This window comes from Camelus bactrianus, chromosome 13 (assembly GCF_048773025.1).
Source record: "Camelus bactrianus isolate YW-2024 breed Bactrian camel chromosome 13, ASM4877302v1, whole genome shotgun sequence".
NCBI lineage: Eukaryota > Metazoa > Chordata > Mammalia > Artiodactyla > Camelidae > Camelus > Camelus bactrianus.
The window spans coordinates 28,407,011-28,427,652 of NC_133551.1; the positions used below are offsets into that span (position 1 = coordinate 28,407,011).

General features: G+C 33.6%; 1 protein-coding gene across 2 annotated transcripts; it reads left to right on the forward strand.

The window, feature by feature from the left end:
* Positions 1-281: 281 nt before the first annotated feature.
* On the forward strand, positions 282-17,683 carry DEPDC1 (DEP domain containing 1). Of its 2 annotated transcripts, XM_074376258.1 has the most exons (12): positions 282-460; positions 2,242-2,507; positions 5,225-5,381; positions 5,803-5,921; positions 6,342-6,472; positions 7,876-7,923; positions 10,408-10,548; positions 11,898-12,749; positions 13,177-13,349; positions 14,884-15,060; positions 16,191-16,376; positions 16,984-17,683. In XM_074376258.1, the coding sequence occupies exons 1-12, from the start codon at positions 413-415 to the stop codon at positions 17,122-17,124; spliced, it is 2,439 nt and encodes an 812-aa protein (XP_074232359.1). In that variant the 5' UTR covers positions 282-412; the 3' UTR covers positions 17,125-17,683. The 2 variants fall into 2 exon arrangements, with proteins under 2 accessions (XP_074232359.1, XP_074232360.1); XM_074376259.1 differs by lacking the exon at positions 11,898-12,749.
* Positions 17,684-20,642: the final 2,959 nt, after the last annotated feature.

The window sequence follows — 20,642 nt, forward strand, 5'->3', positions numbered from 1 at the left end:
GCTCCAAACAATCCAGTAGGACTGAACCGCCTCACCCGTTCTGTGTGTGGGAACATGACTCCGCCTCGCCAGCGACCGCAAGAGGGAGAAGCAGCTTCAGGGAAGCCAGGTGGAGCCGGGAGGCCGTCTCACTAGCCCGGGCCCCGGCGCGGAGGGGACGGTGCCAGCCACCGCGGGCCGTGCCACTGCCGGGAGCGTCTGCGCCGCGCTCGCGCCCGCCGCGGCCAGGGCCTGGCGGCCCGTCACGTGACCAGACGTCGCAGCCAATCAGCGCAGGCCTCTGCGGTATTCAAATCCGCCGCGGGGCCGACGGTTGTGTTGAGCTACGCCGCCGCGGCCTCGGACTGACTGTCGCCTTTCGCCGACATGCCCGGCACCCGGCGCTGACGGGTCTTCTGGCCGGGTGGGAGGAATGGAGAATCGGGGTGTGCCTCCCGGGCCTTATCGGGCCACCAGGCTGGTAAGACAGCGCGGAACGCCGAGACTGGGCAGCCGGGGTGATGGCCGCCACGACTTTTACGTGAGAACGTTCGCAGTTCTCCCTCGGGTGGAGGGACGGTTCCCAGAGCCGCTCGGTTCGCGGAAAAGGAGGGTGAGGGGATTTAACCCGTATCGCCGATCTTTGAGGAACTCGCCTGCCCCCCTCCTTTGAGAATCTGTCCCCCTGTTTTGCTCCGGGGGCCCGCTTCATAGGCCACTCCTGAAACTTTGTATAATATTCCGAGTTTAGGCTCTCCCTACGCCTGCCCCCATCAGGAGTCGAGAAGAATTTTGAATGAGTTCTTGGGCTTTAGGGTCAGACTGGGGGCAAGCCCGACTGTGACAGGGTCGCTTTGCCGGTCCTGTAGAATGTAATACAGGATGTTCGGACTGAATACCACCAGGTAACAGCTGACTATTTCATAACTAAACCCAGAATGTCCTAAGTACCCATCAGGAGCCACTTGGTGGTCACTGGGGTTGTACTTGTATATGGTGTCTTGTGTATTTGGATTTTCAATTTAAGAGGATACTATGCCACTGGTTATATGATATTAGGAGCATCATTCAGTGAGCCTCAGTTTACACACTAGTAAAACAGGGCTCATAAAACATGCCCAGTCTAAGAGATTTCCCAGGATATATACACTGTGAAAGTGCATAGTAGTCTGTAGAATAGGAATCAATTTATTCTCTAAATTGCAGCTCAACATAAATTTCTTGAATAAATATATCAAATGTGGAAGTGTGGGAAGAAAAGAATACAATTTTCAGCCCTTAAATTTTGCGTTGTAATATTGGGGCCACATAGGTTGGGTAAGTGGTAGCATAGCTAGTAGTAGCATGACTGGGATTACAAATCAGATTCCCTGACTTCTCATGTAGGATTTTTCCATTAAAAAGTGATATGTTTATTCTGCACCAACACCATCTTCATGTTCCACTCTTTGACCTGCCATGAAACTAAAAGTTTGGGTAATTTGAAGACAGTAAATGGAAAATGTATCTCTTAAAAATGTAGATATGTCACGGTGTCATAAAACAAACAATAGACTTAGAACTTAATTTACCCCATCTGTTCTATATTCACTAGTGATTTATTCCCTTAAGAGATACTATAGTAAACATGTAAGCTTTTATAATACTAAAGATAATTTACCAATAAAACTACGCCTGCCGTGAGTTGTTCAGCCTGCCTAGTTAACTAGTGCAGGTTCTAAAGTCAGTCCAACTTGAGTTTGAATGCCTGGATTTATCACTTAGCTGTGTGTCTTTGGTCAGATTATTAAATTTCTCTGTGCTTCATATTCCTTATCTGAAAATGGGATAGTAATGTTACCTATTCACAGAATTGTGAGGATTAAATTGAAATAATGTAAAGCATAGTGTCTGACACAAGTGCAACTAGCATATTATTAATATTGAGATTTTTTTAAAAAGCAAGAATAAATGCCTTCTTTATTGAGGACTAAAGGCAATTTCATTGCCATTCGCCAATATTCCTAGGTTTCCTAAATAAGCCAACCAGCCACTGAAGTGCTTTTAGTACAAAACTATTAGATAAAAATATTACAGCACTGGAATTTATAAAAAGAAATCAGTATGAAATATAAAATTTTCTCTAGCACAAATAAAATAAGTGATTTTTTTCATGAATTTTAATTATTTAATAAGATGTGAATGAGAGAATTTTCTTTGTCTGATTTGTTTCAAATCAGTAAGATTTCCTTTTTTTATGTATAATTTTCTTTTCTTTTGCAGTGGAATGAAGTTACCACATCTTTCAGAGCAGGAATGCCTCTAAGAAAACACAGGCAACACTTCAAAAAATATGGCAATTGTTTTACAGCAGGAGAAGCAGTGGACTGGCTTTATGACCTATTAAGAAATAATAGCAATTTTGGTCCTGAAGTTACAAGGCAACAGACTATCCAGCTACTGAGAAAATTCCTTAAGAATCATGTAATTGAAGATATCAAAGGCAAATGGGGATCAGAAAATCTTGATGACAACAGCCAGCTATTCAGGTACTAAACAAAGAAATAACTATAAAACTGAATTACTTAACGATGAAGTTTAACTTCACTTCTATTATACCTTTATTAAAACAGCAGCTTCTTCAGGAAAAATAATATTTTCTATAGGAAACTTAATTGCTCTTAGTCTAATGAAAACTATTTAGAAGTTAGTTAGAGGTAATCGCTGCACAATTCAAACTTTTTAAATGTTAAATTGTATATATAATAAAATAGGGAGTTGGGAGGAAAGAATGAGATATTATTACTTCTGCATATTGTGAAAGCTCTATAACATGTCAAAGACAAATCATTATTAATCTTTAGTGTCATAGATTTAAGAATTACAAGTTCTCAAAGTTTCTTACCTTAAGGTAACATATAATCTATATAATCTAAGAATACATGTGATGAGGTAAGTAATAGCAGACTTTATATAGTAACTAACAAAAGAAATATACCTCATGTTAAAAAGAATATTTATTAAGCATTTATCATGTGCCAGAAGCCCTGCTTTATGTTTTACATGTTTTATTTATTTAATCCCTAGAATAGCTAAGCATGGTAGATGTTAATTCCTTTTTACAGGTGAGGAAGCTGAGACCAGGCTTCAACAAATCTTGTTCCCTCAGTCTGAAATATGTTGTAACTTGAAACACTACACATTTATCAGTCTAGTAAATATAGTTTATGTCAGCTCTGTTGAAGCTGCTCTGGGGCCTTTCTGACTCCCTTAGGCCAGCAAATTGCTTTTTCGCTTATGTACCCAAAGTTCTTGGTTATATATCCCTTAAATTAGGTCTTTAGGTTCTAATACCCAAGCTTTTTTACTCTACAAAATTAATACTTTTCAAATGAAATGTCATAGAAATTGATTCCTGCCTGTATATCAAAGATGATTTATGTCATACAAGTAAACTGCAATAACAAATATGTGAATAGCTTATTTTGTGTAACACTCTACAGATCTTTCATCTCTCATCTAGTCATCAGTCACCTTTTGAGTTCCTTTGCTGCTGCTCATCCTTTAGCTCTTACTGTCTTCAAGGCCCTAGGTTTGTCTACACTTCACCTCTGTCCCTGGGCAATCTTGTATCACATCATGTCTTCACTTACTTATGACTTTCAAACCTCTAACTCAAATATCTCTTCTGAGTGTTTAGGCCCACTTTTTGCCTGTTAGACAGGCACTTCAAATATAGCATATGGAAAGTCTCTATCGTCTCTTAACCTGAATTTTGACATTTTATATCCATATCTGAATGAATGGCACTGTCTTCCCTGTAGTTGTTTTCATTTTTCCCCTTCTTTCCTTTAAATATGATATAGTTATCAAACCCATGTCTATTTACAGGCTCAGTATTCTCTGATCTATCTACTTATCTCTCCACTATGAATATTCTTTTTGTTAGACCATTACTCTCCCTTACCTGGAATTCTGTATAACTCTCCACTTCTAGTGTTTTACAGTTGTAACAAAACTATGAAGTGCTTAAAAATAAAGTTTACCAAAAATATGTAAGACGTTACTGGAGAAAATTATAAAATTGTATTGAGACTAATAAGTGGAGAAGGATATTCTGTTAATGAATGAGAAGACTTAGTGTCATAAATAAATCACTTCCCAAATTGGTGTATAAATTCAGTGCATTTTCATTCAAAACCCTAAATAATTTTTTATAGACTTTAACAGCAGATTCTGAAGTTCATTTGGAAAAGTAAAGGTCCAAGTCAATGGGCTTAATTTAATTTAAATTAAGACAATATTTATATATGGGAACTTAGTATAAGTTATATATAGATTAAATACCTAAATATAAAAATAGAACTTATGAGTGACCATAGGAAGATATTTTAAGGACAGTGGAATAAAAAGAAACTTCTGAGGACACTTGAAACTTATGCATAATTTTTTTTATTGACATATAGTTTATTTACAATATTGCGTTAGTTCTGGTATACAACAGAGTGATTTGGTTTTATTTATATACATATTAATTTAAAATTATTTTCCATTATAGGTTATTACAAGATATTGAATATAGTTCTTTGTGCTATACAGTAAATCCTTGTTGTTATGCATAAATTTAAAGTCTGTTAAAAGGACTATAGAGATATTGTTTATGTATATTTAGTAAAAGTACAAAAATATGAACAATAAGGAAATTAACTATCGGTTAATGATTTCAATTAGGAAGAGAGAAAGAAACTAGAATTAGCAAACAATTTCCTTCATTTAAAAAAAGATACTGAAATTTTGTTGATGGTTATATACGTGAATGTTTTATATTGTTTTCTGTACTTTTTTTTATCTTTGTAATATTTTATATTAAATTGAAGGGTGGAAAACCAAAAGCAGCAACAGAGACCAAGTTCTGGAAACTGAGCAATCACAAGGGCAGAAAATATATACAATTTAGCTAGCACATGAAAGAAATTTAGAAAATGAAACACTCTAGAACCAATTTGTAAGTGATACCTCTCCAACAGAATTGATCCTAATAATAACCCTAAATTATCCAGAAATAAAGTTAAAATATATACAGTACACTGAAAAAGAAGCGGGAAACTATTAAAATGTTTTTTAAAGGCTTAATAGGAAAATCAATTTATGTAGAATCTTTCATTTCTTGATTATATAAATACAGTTTTTTAGGTGATTTTTGAGATAAATGAGCAGTATAAGTTTATGATCTCATATTATTTATTGCATATTATTCTTAAACCAGATTTCCTGCAAATTCTCCACTTAAAACTCTTCCACGAAGACATCCAGAATTGAGAAAAAACAGCATAGAGAACTTTTCCAAAGATAAAGATAGTATTTTTAAATTACGAAACTTATCTCGTAGAACTCCTAAAAAGCATGGATTACATTTCTCTCAGGTAAAACATCATTTCCATTTCTACTAATCACTTGTTTAATTACCATGTTGTTAATAATAGAATCAATAAATGATTCTTAATATTTGAAGCCAATACTGGAAATCTCTTAATCTACATTATGTTCTAAAAATGTACGTGTAGATTTGTTTGGAACTCATAGAAACAATAATAAAAACGGTAGTGAGACATACTTGAAATAGCATTTGTGTAATTTAAGCATGTTTTGTTTTAAGTTAATTTGAGGGTGGTGGGGGCAGCTGAAAAACAAAACTATTACTATAAATTACATTATTTTTTCAAGTGACACATACCTTCACAAGGGACAGATACTAATTCAATTACTAAATACAGGAAGTGGTATCAGTTCAGTATTTCCTTAATTTGAGCATAGCGTATTAAACCAAAATAATTCTTTTTTCAGGAAAATACAGAGAAAACTGACTGTGAAATAATCAATGAAGATCAAGAAAATTCAGTTGATAATAGAGAAATAAGCCAGAAAGATGTTGAAGAAGTTTGGAGATATGTTATCTTGATCTAGTAAGCTAAAACTAAATTATAACCAATTTACTGAGGTTTAAAATGTTAATATTTTCATTAAGATATGTAAGTGAAAACAAACAGATTAATTCTCAAAGCTTAGAATTTAACCTGTAGATGTGTTTCTTAAATACTATTGCTATAGTTCTAGTACAACAGAAGTAGAATGTTTTCAGTATGATTTGATTTTAATTTGAATCAGAATTATAGCTATTATTTGGGGTCTATATTGGAATCCTTCTAAGGCTATTAAGATAAATATAGTTTAAAGTGAATAATAAGTATAAGCCTTAGAAATTTGATTTAAGAAAAAAACAAAATATTCTGAAAGCTTTGTTTTCCAGTTGTATTTTTTCATGTTTATATTCTATTCCACTTATTTTATGGAGGAAAAAAGTTTATATTCTTTCTTCTATTTAGCCTGCAAACCATTTTAAGTGTTCCATCCCTCGAAGAAGTCATAAATCCCCAACAAGTAATTCCTCAATATATAATGTACAACATGACCAATACAAGTAAACATGGAGTAGTTATACTGCAAGACAAATCAGGTTGGTATCAGTAAAAGAAGTTGTAATCATTTTAAACTTGCTTACAAAGGTTGCAGCTATTATGAGGATAAAGAGAGACCAAAATGTAGAAAATGAAATCCTTTAATTGAAAGATTATCAGGGAGACTTGTTTTATCAGAGGTGCTTTAGTAATCATGGTGGAATAATTTTTAAATGAATATTACTCATTATTTTAGCTCGTAAGGTGGATTCATGCATGATTTTTGTTTTGGCAGGGTTTGCATACCAAAGGGTATACAAATATAATTAAAACTATTGATTACCCACAGTTTATTGAGGGCCTACAATGTGCCAGGCGTTGTGCTAAAGATTTAGTGATGAGCAAGAGAGAAATGATCCATGCCTTCCTGGAGCTTACATGAGAAGTTATATTCAGATTTAAAGATGTCAAGACATATATACAAAATCAAAGTAACATGCAATAAAATAAGGCCAAACTCTCAAGAACAGAACTCTAAGGAGCACTGGCTATTGTGTATATGTTTATATAATGCATTGATTTCACATATAAGATAGGAAAATCAGGGAAATAATTCAAGCTAGATGTATTAGGAAGCTTATATTACAGGAAATGTATCAAAAAATTTACTCAATGTTGGCTTTTTTTTTTATACAATCAATTAATATCTATAAAATTAACTGACGTGCACTATTTGAGTTTCTTTTTGTGGGCAGGAACTTTGAGGTTTTAATCATTGGAACAAAAAAGTAAATGTCAAAACTTAAGAGCTATGTTGTTCATGTATGTAGCTTTGGACCACACCATCTTTTATTACCTAAAATAATTTAAGTATATGCTCTCACCCAAATTTTCTATTCTTTATAACCATTAACTTTTCAAATCAAATATATGTGTGGTTTTGTGTTTGTGTCGAAAACTGCTGCATTTATTTAACATATGTTCCTTAGTGGCAATTGAAGGATTTTAAGCAAGCCTCACTGTGAAAGCACCCTGGTATTCAAATACAGCTTGTTTTAAGCATAGGGCTCACTCACATCAGTATTATTCAAATAGCATACCTATAGTCACACCAGAAATGAGGATACGGAAAAGATGGTGGTAGTGAATAAATATGAGTGTTCATTTATTTTTGAATCCCCCCCTACAAATAATTAATCCTTGATTTGGTGTAGCTAATTATTTTATGTATCATGGCAAGAATCAAACTGAGTATCTTTATAACTAACTTTTTAAACTTGTATTTTAAGATACTGTTTTGGCCCTATGTCTTGTTAAACGTAATAATTTTTAATCCTGGTAGTACACATACATATATATATATATACACATGTGTGTATAATTATATCATAAGTGTGAAGTTTTAAATATACAGTCATAAAAATTTTATGATTTACCAAACAATATTAATTTTTTTGTGTAGATGACCTTCCTCACTGGGTATTATCTGCCATGAAGTGCCTAGCAAATTGTAAGTTAAATGAACTGTATATGTGTGTTTTATATTGATAGTATTTAACAAGTACCAAGGAAATTTTTTAATAATTTATAAAAAACTGATAAAATTAAATTTTATTACTTCTCTTGATGTTTAAATGAAGACCTAGTAGAACGGATTACATTTCTTTGTATGTGGAGTGTGTTACAGAGCCCTTAACTTTTTCTATATAGATAGTGATTTTATAATCCAAGCCCATCATTTATGGCTCAGTTCTCATAAATCGTAAAAATCCTAGGCTAGAGGATCTCAAAGGATTTTTAGGTATAATCAACATCAGTTGCCTCAATGAGGCCCAGAGAGATCAAATAGCACCTTGTAAGTAGAGCGCCTTGTAAGTGGAAAGTTTCAAACAGAAATGAAGTCTCTTAAAACCTACTTGAGGCCCCTTGCCATTGTACACAACTTCAACATTCAGGTGCTTCATGACGTGCTTCTACTTCATAGGATATATTAATGGGATTTTTTATGTTTATGAAAACAAATGATCTGTCACTAATCAGATAATTTTTTAGCATTTCATTCTTCAAGCTTTTTCCATAATAATCAGTAATAATTTTTGTAATTTAGGACCCCAATTCCAATACAAACCCTGATAGCTCTCAAAATCAGTTTTTTAAATGTGCAAAGGTATGTGCTTGTAAATAATCAAAAGTTAAATTGTATTTTAATAATTGTTACAAAAGTATTTTTCTAGTTCTTATAAAATTAGTATTTTATTAATGTTTAGGATAAGTATATATTCCCTTGTTGTCCACTGGGTGTCAATATGACAAAATAACAGAATAGCAATATTTACTATAATGTTAGTTATAGAAAATTTATATCAAATTGAAGTAAAAATCCTGATTAGAAGTGTACGATTTTTGAGTTTTTCTTTCTTACCTTCCCTCTACCTAACTGCTCTTCTCTCTCAAAACTTGGCTCATGATTAGCAACTCAGATAGTGTGCTTCCAGGAATTTCTCTGCTGCCCTATGTTTAGGGATTTGTTTTTTTTCTTCCCAGTCCATGTTATACATAAATGATCCTGAAGATCTAACTTACAGATTCCAATTTAGCAGATACGTCTAACCATAGGCATTGTTAAGACTTTTCTTTAACTCATATTTTATTTAATCCCCCACAGTAATCCTGATGTGTAGGACTCAGTGATCAGTATACTATTACCAATTTTTTTTCTAGAAAAGAAAACTAACTTAGACTGTTTTCTAATACGTAAGGAGCTATGTATTCAAACTGAGAGTCTCTAACTGCAAATTCTATATTAATTCCAGTAAAGTATTGTCTTAGAAAACTTTTAATGATTATCAAATGTTATTTTGTGCATATTATGAATATTTCTTATATCCTCAGAAATAAAGTCTTTTTATTTTCTTCCACATAAAACCCTTATTAGCCTTTAAGCTATCAAGTGTGTGTGTGTGTGTGTGTGTGTGTGTGTGTGTGTGTGTGTGTGTGTGAATTTGGAAGATCGCATAATGACTCTAATCTGAGTGCATATCACAATCACTTAGACTCACCAAAGATTCTTATTCAGTTGATTCAATATGTCAGGAATCTTTTTTTTCAGTCGTAACTCAGGAGATTCTTGTAGTAAAAATGCCCAGATCAATATTTGGTAACTACTACATTAGTGAACAAGAAGCAAACATATTTAGATCAGTAATTCCTAGCTCCACCTCCATACATTCTGGTCTATATAGAGGAGATTATATGTTTAATAGGTTAACTGAATGATTCTGATTATGTAATCCGTGGACCACACTTTAAATGCTGTTGGGCTTCAAGGTCCTGGGCCTTGCTCTTAATTCACACTGCTCTAAGTCCTAATTCTAGCTTTACCTCCAACAGCTCTTTCATCTTGAGCAAGTTACTCTGAGCTTCAGTTTCCTCATCTGTAACATGAGATCAAAACTTATTTCTGAGGAAAATACTAGTGATTTGGCATGATTATTTCAATGATGTTAAGCTAATAGAATAGCAGTGTAAAGATATTACTTAAACTTATTCATAGTATGCTTCATGTCAGGAAAAATTTAATCATGAAAATGTAAATTTACAAAGGACAATTTGGAAGAATTATTTGCACTGTCCAGATATTCTTTGCTTTATAAAATGAATTGTGGTAAAATCCCATTAAAACTTCCTGATGCTTTTAAAATGTATTTTGAATTTTACTTTATATACAACTTCTCAGGCATATAAATATTAAAGTGAAACAAAATGTTAATTGCTTGCAGTGATTTCTAGTGAAAAGATAATGAGAAGGAATGAGATGTACACAACCCTTTAAATTTTTGAATTGTGATAGAATTTGTTAAACATAGCTCCTTCATGAAAGAAATACAGGTTTTGTGAAGAAATACCTTCTAATACAGGTTTTGTGCTTTCTATAAGTATCTTTAAAAATTGTATGTAAGATAATTTTGCCTTTTATTTTTTACCTTCTACTTAGGGCCAAGAAGTAATGATATGAATAATCCAACATATGTTGGTTTTGAACGAGATGTATTCAGAACAATTGCAGATTATTTCCTGGATCTCCCTGAACCTCTGCTTACCTTTGAATATTATGAATTGTTTGTGAACATTTTGGGTATGTATAGATTTTTACTTGTTTAAATTAATTTTATTAGTTTCCAAGTCCCCCGTAATTTAAAAGATCTAAAAGTATAGTTAAATACGAAAGTGGCAGGCTATAAATTATTTTAAAATTCAGGAATACTGTGGTTGCTGTTATGTTGTTTTCCAGTAATTATGCCATTCCAAAAAATAATAATAATAATAATGCAAATATATCATCCTGACATTGGTTCTCCACTCAAATCGGGTGTCTTACAATTCAGTTCATTTCTGATGCTAACTACCCAAAATTAACCCAGACCCCACAATTTAAGGACCACGTCTTTCAACTCGGATACTAACTACCCAGTGCTAACTTAGATCCCACAGATTAAGGGCTCAGTTCCACAAGACTGCCCTCACTTCAGAAACCAGTTGCCAGTGGAGTCCTCAGGTTTACTCACATTTCTGCCTGTCTGACTTCTAAATCAGAGATTCCCACAACCCCCCTCAGGTTTAGTAATTCACTAAAGTGACTCCCAGAACTCTAGAAAGTGCCTTACTTAATGATTACCGGTTTATTATAAAGGATGCAAGTCAGAAACAGCCAAACGGAAGAGATATATAGGGCACGGAATAGGGGTAAGGGTTGTACAGAGCTTCTGTGTTCTCCCCAGGAATGTCACCCTGTCCATATATTCACCAACCGGTAAGCTCACATAGCTGTGTTGTTTCAGAGTTTTAATTGAAGCTTTATTACACAGACATGGTTGATTAACTCATTAGTCGTTGTTGATTAAGTTCATCTCCACTGCCACCACCACTAACCACCCGGTTACCCCTTCCAGAGAGGTCTTAGGTAGGGCAAAAAGTTCCAGCCTTCTAATCAAGACCTTCCCTAAATTGCTTCATTAGCATCAACTCAGACATGCTCAAGTAGGCTCATTATGAATAACAAAAGACTTCTATCACTCTGGAAATTCTAAGGGCTTGAGGAGCTCTATACCAGGTACCGGAGACAAAGAGCATATATATATTTTGTTATACTACTGTTGCCTTATAATTAAAAGCTTTCTAATATTTTTAGACTGAGGGCAGATTTTTTTTAATGTATTTGACTCAATCCATTTAATTAGATTGTTGACATAAATTTTAAAGTTATTTATATCATAACTTGAAAAACCTCTAGTCAGTCTTGCACTTTGTAACTGAATGTTGCATGTGTCCTATTTAAGTGATTTCTGAATTAAGCAGCTGCTGTTTGTACTGTACTAACAATATATACTATAGTGATGCTTTTTTTTTAACTTTACTGTTGTTTTTGTTTTATTTTTGTCCACTGTCATACAGTTGCATCTTAATTTTTGTTTCATTTTCTGGTAGTTGTTTGTGGCTACGTCACAGTTTCAGATAGACCCAGTGGGATATATAAAATCCAAGATGATCCACAGTCTTCAAAAATCCTTCACTTAAACAGTCTGAATTCCTTCAAATCAACTGAGTGTCTTCTTCTCAGTCTGCTTCATAAAGACAAAAACAAAGAAGAATCAGATACTACTGAGAGACTGCAGATAAGTGATCAAGGATTTCAAGAAAAATATGCTAAGAAAATGCAGCTAGTTAATTTAAAAAACAGAAGAGCCAGTGCTAATGACATAATGGGAGGAAGCTGTCATAATTTAATGGGCTTAAGTAGTATGCGTGTTCTATCCTCTAACATCAAACCAAGGTGCTATTCGATAGAAGGAATTGTAGATTTACCAGGGAGTTCAAGTAAAGAGGTCTCCAGTGTCTTCCATCAATCTGTTCTGAACATAGAAGGACAAAATAATAAACAATTTTTAGAGTCTAAGACCAAACAGGAATCTCTAATGAATCTTCATTCAGAGGAAAGTATTCAAAAGCCACTCTGTGTTGGTTTTAAGAGAACATCTACTTTGACCGTTCAAGACCAAGAGGAATTATATAATGGGACATGCAAGTCAAAACAGCTTTGTAGATCTCAGAGTTTGCTTTTAAGAAGTAGTACAAGAAGGAATAGTTATATTAATATGCCAGTGGCCGAAATTATCATGAAACCAAATCTTGGACAAGGCAGCACAAGTGTACAAACAGCTATGGAAGGTGAACTCGGAGAGTCTAGTGCCACAGTCAATAAAAGACTCTGCAGAAGTACAATAGAACTTTCAGAAAATTCTTTACCTCCAACTTCTTCTGTGTTGACTGGCACACAAAGTAAGGTTGATGCTTTCAATGCATGTGATATTAACTTTTAGTGTTTACTAACCCTGTTTTGCTTACCTGGCTTTTCTTCTCTGAAATTGCTTAATTTTTTTCCTCCAAAAGGAAAGTTTCTTATTATAAAAAGCTTGTCATAGCATAACCAAGATTTATTCTACTTACCTAAAGCACTTATTTTCTTTGCCTTCAATTGCACTTATTCTGAGTCACTTTATTTAATAAGTGAAGGATTTTAATGCTCAAATGGGTTATGAAGAAAATAATGAGAATCTTACCATGTTTTTGAGGAATGTGGTAATTTCTAGGAATAGTTAAATGAAATATTAAAATATTTTGCCTTCTTTATATAATTGTATATGCTGGTAGTATGAAAGCAACTAGTGTCATTGATGATTTTTGGGGGGGTAACTTTGCCTTCTAGGTTTGCTGCAACCTCATTTAGAGAGGGTTGCCATCGATGCACTACAGTTATGTTGTTTGTTACTTCCCCCACCAAATCGTAGAAAGCTTCAACTTTTAATGCGCATGATTTCCCGAATGAGTCAAAATGTTGATATGCCCCAACTTCATGATGCAATGGGTACAAGATCACTGGTAAGTTGAGTTCTTGAGGAAAGAATAAGCCCTGGTTCATAAACCAAAAAAAAAAAGAAAGAAATCCAAACCTTCTAAGTACTACTTGAGTGATATCACGATCATGAAATGCTGGATTCTTGAGTTTAAAAATCTCTTAATACTTTTAACCTTTCCTAGTAGCAGAATTTTGGTGCATTAATCCTTTGTGCCCAGTCTATTATAGTTCATATTTTAGTCTTCATTTTGTTTGAGGACTGTGCCTCTTCACTCATCCTATATCACTTCATACTGATTGACTCAGGCCATATTATATTGCCTGAGTTATATTATATTGTTTGATAGGGGAAGGAAGAGATGGAGTCACTGTTAAAAGCTTAAGGGCACTATAATTCTGTGAAACAGGATTAATGGGAAATTCATGTATAGTAAATAAAAGTGTTTCAGCGATTGTGGGAGTGGGAAAGTTGTATTTGATGAGTTATGTGAATTAAGATAGGTTGTCATTGTGGGCAAGAACTTGGGAGAAACTACTGTGAAGCAGTCATAGGCTCTATATGAAGATGAGGGTATAAACACTGATATGCAGACATTGATTGGAAATGAACTCTTGAAACAATACTTCTAATCTCTAATATCTCCTTCCCTGTTTCTCTATCTGTGGGTCTCCCTCTTCCTGTAAAGAGCTGCCACTTTCTCAGAGCACAGCTTCAGTTTACAAGATGTTCTTATAGCAAGGAATCTGGAGCTAAGTTCCATTCTTCCACTCTTTATGAACAGTTTTATCATGGCAGACCTAATGTAAAGAGGAAGACTTATTCCTGAGTAATTGTGGCGCCATTAAAAAGCATAGGGAAGTTTGTAAGAGAAGATAGTGAGAAAGCTCCTAGCTAGAAAGCTAGGAAATATTTTGGTTTTACACTTTTTGAGTTTGAGGATATAACAGCCAAGTGAAATTTATCCAACAGAATATTGGAAACATGAACCTCGTAGAAAAAAGGGCATAAGGTGTATTTTTTGGAGAGGTGGTAGTTGAAGCTATTAGAATAAATGAGCTCTACAAAACTGAGGAAAAAAGGAGTTAAAAAAACTGAAGCCTGAACATGTTAAGAAGATAGGAAAACCTGCATGTAGGAATAAAACCAAAAATCTTTCAATTTAGTAAATATGTTCATCATCTATTATGTGCAAAATATTTAAAATAAAATTTTGATATTCTAATTATTTTAGAATGAGGTGTGTAGTTGGGTGTGTGTGCTTGTATGTGCAAGCATGCATGCGTGTATCTTATGGATATGAATGAAAGTAAATTAGTTTTGAAACAATCTGTCACAGGATTTGAAGATCTTTGTGATGGAATTGAAAAATACATATATCTAATTGTTATTAAACTTCATTTCCAATCAATTTCTGCATATAAGTGACCTCATTTTTAAGCTGAAGTCTGCTTATCACTTTATCTCAATACTTCAGCATGATACTACCTAGGAATGACTGATATTCTAATTTATATAAAACTTCAAATTTTTTAATTCACATCTTTAAATGTTTCTAGATGATACACACTTTTTCTCGGTGTGTGTTATGCTGTTCAGAAGAAGTAGATCTTGATGAGCTTCTTGCTTCAAGATTAGTTTCTTTCTTAATGGATCATCATCAGGAAATTCTTCAAGTACCCTCTTACTTACAGACTGCAGTGGAGAAACATCTTGACTACTTAAGGAAGGGCCATGTATGTATTGTATATCTTACTCTGCATTAATTGGTTGCAAGTGGCAAACTCATCTCAAAGTAGCCTAATCAAAAAGGGAGATTTTATCAGCTCACATAAATAACCTCTAAAAGTCAGGAATGTAGACTGAATATGGAGACTCAAATAGTAATAGGACTCTGTTTTCATCCCTCCATCTCTTATCTCCATTTGGATCCTATATTTGACAAATGGCTCCTTCACGTGATGGGGAATATGGCTGATTAAAGCTCTTGAGTCCTAGGCTTACATTTATAATGCAAAGGAGAGAAAAGCCATTCTTCCACCTCCAATTTGAAAAGTTCTTGATATGGACTCAGGTTGGCCCAATCTTAAGTTAAATGCACATCCTTTGGTTGGTTGATGGGGAGTGAGTTGAAGAGAGAGGCCATACTGAGTGGGCTACATCGATTAGAGGAGAATCTGTTCTTCAAAAAAGGTAAGGATACTGGAAGTGAATGGGAAGGAACTGTTAGAAGAAGAAGAGAAGGAATCTAAGCAGCCAAAAAACAATAGATGTCTACTATATTCAGTCTTTGACTGTTCAGCACATGTATTCATGTTTCTTCCCATACATACCATTCTCATATTGCCATGACTTACCGTAATTATAATTATCCCCACAATTTCTTTTATCAACAGACGTTATGGGCTCTGCTCTTGCTCTTACATCTCAAAAGCAAGGTGAACACTTTAACTTTTCTGTCTCAGAACATCGATGTTTTAAGATGAATTAAAATATCACTTTCATTGTTATTGTTTTATAGTTAAAAGAATAAAAGTTATGGTTAATGGTAATGATGATAACTATTTACTTTTGTATGCTAAACACTTTATATACATTATCTCATGTACATCCCCATTTTATAGTTGAAGAGACTGACCAAGACAAGTTTAAATAACTTGCTGATGGTTATAAATCTGGTAGGTTGTAGAGCTGGGATTTAGACCCTACTGACTTACTGCTACTTTGCTGCATAATACAGTTTTCTTAAAGTGTTGAATGGTTGGTGGCAAAATAATAGGTACTAAGTCCTATCAAAGAACACTTTACCAAACAGGAACATGATCAGAATTAATAGATTTGACTATTATAATTTTGTTCACTACAGATTAGAAGTCCTGGAGATGGACTGATTGCTCCTTTGCCAACATACTCATACTGTAAGCAAATTAGTACTCAGGAGTTTGATGAACAAAAAGTTTCTACCTCTCAAGCTGCAATTGCAGAACTTTTGGAGAATATTGTTAAAAACAAGAGTTTGCCTCTAAAGGATAAAAGGAGAAAACTAAAACAGGTAAGAGAATGAGCAAGTTCTCAATTGTAAATATTTTCTAATATGCTGTTGCTAATTGTTATTTAATACCATTTCAAATCTAATTTCTCATTTTAAGATTTTGGATTTTGAAAATCATATATGTAGGCTGTGTATGACTACCTGCCTGGTTTTACTCTCTTGAAATTTTAATAATAACAGATACTTTGTATGATTATAGCATGCATTAACCTGGAGAAACAGTTACAAAATTTGGATTATAATACATAACTTTTAGTGACTCATTATTACCATTTAGAATTTTTAGCTCTACAGCAAAACCCTGTAGCCACATGATTCTGGCAAATCCAATTCCATGTCTGAGACAAAGAAATATGAAATATACTCGATCCTGGTGACCTTCATAGGCTTTGTCAGTGAAAATGAAGAACATCTGGGATCTAAGAAATATTACAGTGTACCTTTCATATGTGAGAAGGCAGAGGAAGAAGCAAGGATAAAGTGAAAGGATACTCCTCTCTGTGATACATCTTTGAGAAAGGCACTGAATCCTTATAAAATGTTGACCACTGGCTTCAGCTAAGAAAATAATGTTAAATACCCTCTAATTCCTCACCTCGTTTTTAAGTTTCAGAAGGAATATCCCTTGATATATCAGAAAAGATTTCCAACCTCTGAGAGTGAAGCAGCACTTTTTGGTGACAAACCTACAATCAAGCAACCAATGCTAATTTTAAGAAAACCAAAGTTTTGTAGTTTAAGATACTAATTGAATTGAAAATTATGTAATACTTGTGAAACTCTGGTAAATGAAGCCATATCTAAGAATCCAGCTACTAAAAAGGAAGTCTATTTATTAACAAGGTTTTTCTAAATAAAACACATTATTGTAAGGAGGTGCCAAAATAGTTTTTATCAATGTGAAACTGCTAAACTTGTGAATCTCAACTGAAAGCAAATAGCAATAGTTTTTAAGCAGATATCTTAACCAGAAATAAGTTTTGTTTTCTATACGACTGTCTGGAAAAGCTATCATTTTGTTTGCTAAAATTTTATTTACTTGAATTTTGAAAATTGACGTGTGCTTATCAAGATTAAGCTGCAATTCTGTTTTTAAAAGAAAATAACTTATTGGCACATGTGCTTATGGGTATTAACCTAAAGAACTAGTTGTTTAGGATTACTTTTGTTTCTAAGTTTAAGACTGTGAACAATATTTGAAAAAATTCTCACCTGCTAAATGTTGCACTCTTTTGTATATTCTTTTCCTGCTTTTGGTCTATTTATATATGTATGTGTTTTTTAAATATATATATATATATATATTATTAGGTTTTGGTTTGCCTTAAACATTTATCCCAGCTGCTTCAGTCTTTCATTCTTTTCAATGAATATGTTATGCATTCTCATGCTCATGAATCTACTAAAAGATGGAGTTATGAAAGAAATATAATGCAATCATGTATTCATTCAAAAGGTTTATTTAGCAACTACTATGTGCCTTTCATTCTTCAAGATATGGAGAAACAATGATGAATAAAACAGAAAATCTCTTCCCTAAAGTATTTATTTTTTAATCAAGGGAGGTATACCTGTCAGATACCTACAATAACAGTACACACCCTGAAATCAAGTTATGAGGATTCCTTCAGATGAAGACTAGCCTTTTTTGATTATGGAACAGTTCTCTAAACTAGTGTTTTTCAAATTGTTGCATGTTAGAATCACCTGAAGAGCTTCAAAATAATACATACTCAGGCCCTACCTTATACCAATTAAATCAAAACTTTAAGGGCTGGCATATAGGCATCAGTATTTTTTTAAACTTTCTAGGTGATTCCAATATTTAGCTGACTTTAAGAAGGAGTGCCCTAAATACCGTCTGTAAATAAAATGTCAAGCTAGTGGCATAATGACTTTTTATTTCATTGGAAGAAAATGAAAATATAAATGCCTTTCATCTTAATACAAGGTTCTCCGAGCTTCTGCATGACCAACTTGGTACAAACTTGAAGCAGTTTTTCTTCCCAATTTTACTGAAAATTGTTAAATACCTGTTTCTACATGTAAAGATATACATAACACATGAGATGTAATAGATACTTATTGTTCAATGACTGTTTTGATTTCTCAGTGTAATGTCATACTATAAAATGAAAAGATTCCATTTGAAATTAATATTTTTATTAAAAAATTTGGACAGAAAATGATAACTATACCTTTTGCCCAGAAACCTTAACTATAAATATCTTGAACTGAATTAGAATTATTTCCAAGGTGTTTGTATACCTAAACTTTTCCTGTTTAAAGGTATGTAATAAAGTGAATTTTATTGCATATTGAGATAAAAATTGTTGTGGGTTTTATAACAATTTAATTTTGGTTTTGTATTTATTGATTGCAATAGATATTATATAGACATAGTAAACTTTCATCTTCGTTAATGTGCATGCAATTGAGATTACAAAATACATGGTTTACCACTTTAATAATGTGGATTCTGAAGCCAGATTTGAATCCTACTGTGCTATTTACTCTGTAACCTCAGACAGGTTATTTGACTTCACTAAGTCTTAGTTTTCTTATCTGTATGATAAAGATTTTAATATTACCTGTCTTAAGATTGTTGTGAGTTTAGCACAGTATCTAGCATAAAATGAGTACTCTAAATATTGGCAATTATTACTAGAAACACCTAAAATTACAGCATTAAAAGAGATCTTATCAAAAATATAGTCCCCTCAATTGCGTTGGGCAGAAAGGTACCAAAACAAAATTGTGAACAATTGGTGAGTCTTATTAAACTATTTTTTTAGTCATGAAACAAAAGTTTTGATTGTACCTACTGGTTGAAAATACTTGGTTTAGTATAAAAGGAAAATTTGATGAGGAAAGAAAGCATGAATATCTTCAGAGGCAGTATCCTTGAGTATGTGAAAGTATATGGGACTCATTACACAAATAGAGGGCTTAGCCTTTGCGTAGATCATGGACAGATTCCATTCTATCAGAAAAAAAGGCAGTCTTTAATTTCAAGTATTGTTGGGTTAATTTGATGTTGAGGGCTTATAAAGGCTCTTCTAATTGCTTTTACTTTCTCAGGAAATCAAAGTCAACCCTGAGAGTAAAGTGTGGTGGGGAAGATGTTGCACATTTGAAGAGAGAGGGTGTGAAATAATCTAGCAAACCAATGGAAATGCATAGGAAATTGTAATTCTGGTCTCAGAAGTTATTGCCACCAACTATCCCCAAAAGCTTCTGTTAACTATTGTCATTTAATGGTCCACTCTCCTCATATACTGTCTATTTATCTAGCACTAAGTAGTGGAAAGCACAAGGAATTTCCTATTGACTAGCTTTTTGTCCTTGGAAAACTTAATGATTTCCCTCATCTATAAAATGTGAATAACAATATCTACCTAACGGAGTGGTTATTATAATCAAGAAAAGCAGTATATTTAAATCTTTACCTTAGCAAACCCAAGTTCAGTTTCTAAGTTCTTTCTTATATTGAGTTTGACAAGATCTCTGCTGGTTAAAACTTCCCTTCCAAATGTCTCTCCTCAAATCTCACAATATATTTTCTATTCTGTGAGTGGTTATGTCTTTTTTTACCTCGTGTTTGGTGGAATTAAAGTTAGTTCCAGAATTTTATATCCTGGCAGTCTGTGTACCTCTCCAACAGATATACCACCCTTTGACTTTGAAGATAAAGAGCACGTATGTATATGTGTATGCGTATGGTGGTATTATTGAAATGAAACATTTGTAGGACAGAAATGAAGGATGGCTGGTTTTAATATTGAACTCTAAAAGTCAGTTCACTGGAATAAACTTAACAGCTCTAAATACAATAAAGTACAGCAACTAAGAATCCTTTATTAACTCAGAATTAGCTTTGTGTTAACTAAGAATCTTATTTTCTAAGAACTGGGAAAAAATATACAGAATAGCTCTTTTTATCTCTCCTGAAAATTTCTCAGAATGTATACACAATGTATAAGATATTTGAAAATAGTATTTACTTTTACTCATTATAAAAACAATTTTTGTTTCAAAGCCTAGCCTCACATACCTTAGTTGGTCTCTGAATTACCCTTCCATAAGCAACTAGAAGACCAAAGTATATGAAATGACTGTTTTTAGACATTGGACTACAGGTAATATAAGACTTATTCCTGAGAAAAGGAAGACAAAAGAGGTAAGCCTTATGATTTTCCTTGGGTTACTGCCTGCAGGCAGTTGCCAGGCCACAGTGCAGGGAGAGGGAACCAAAATAAAACTTAG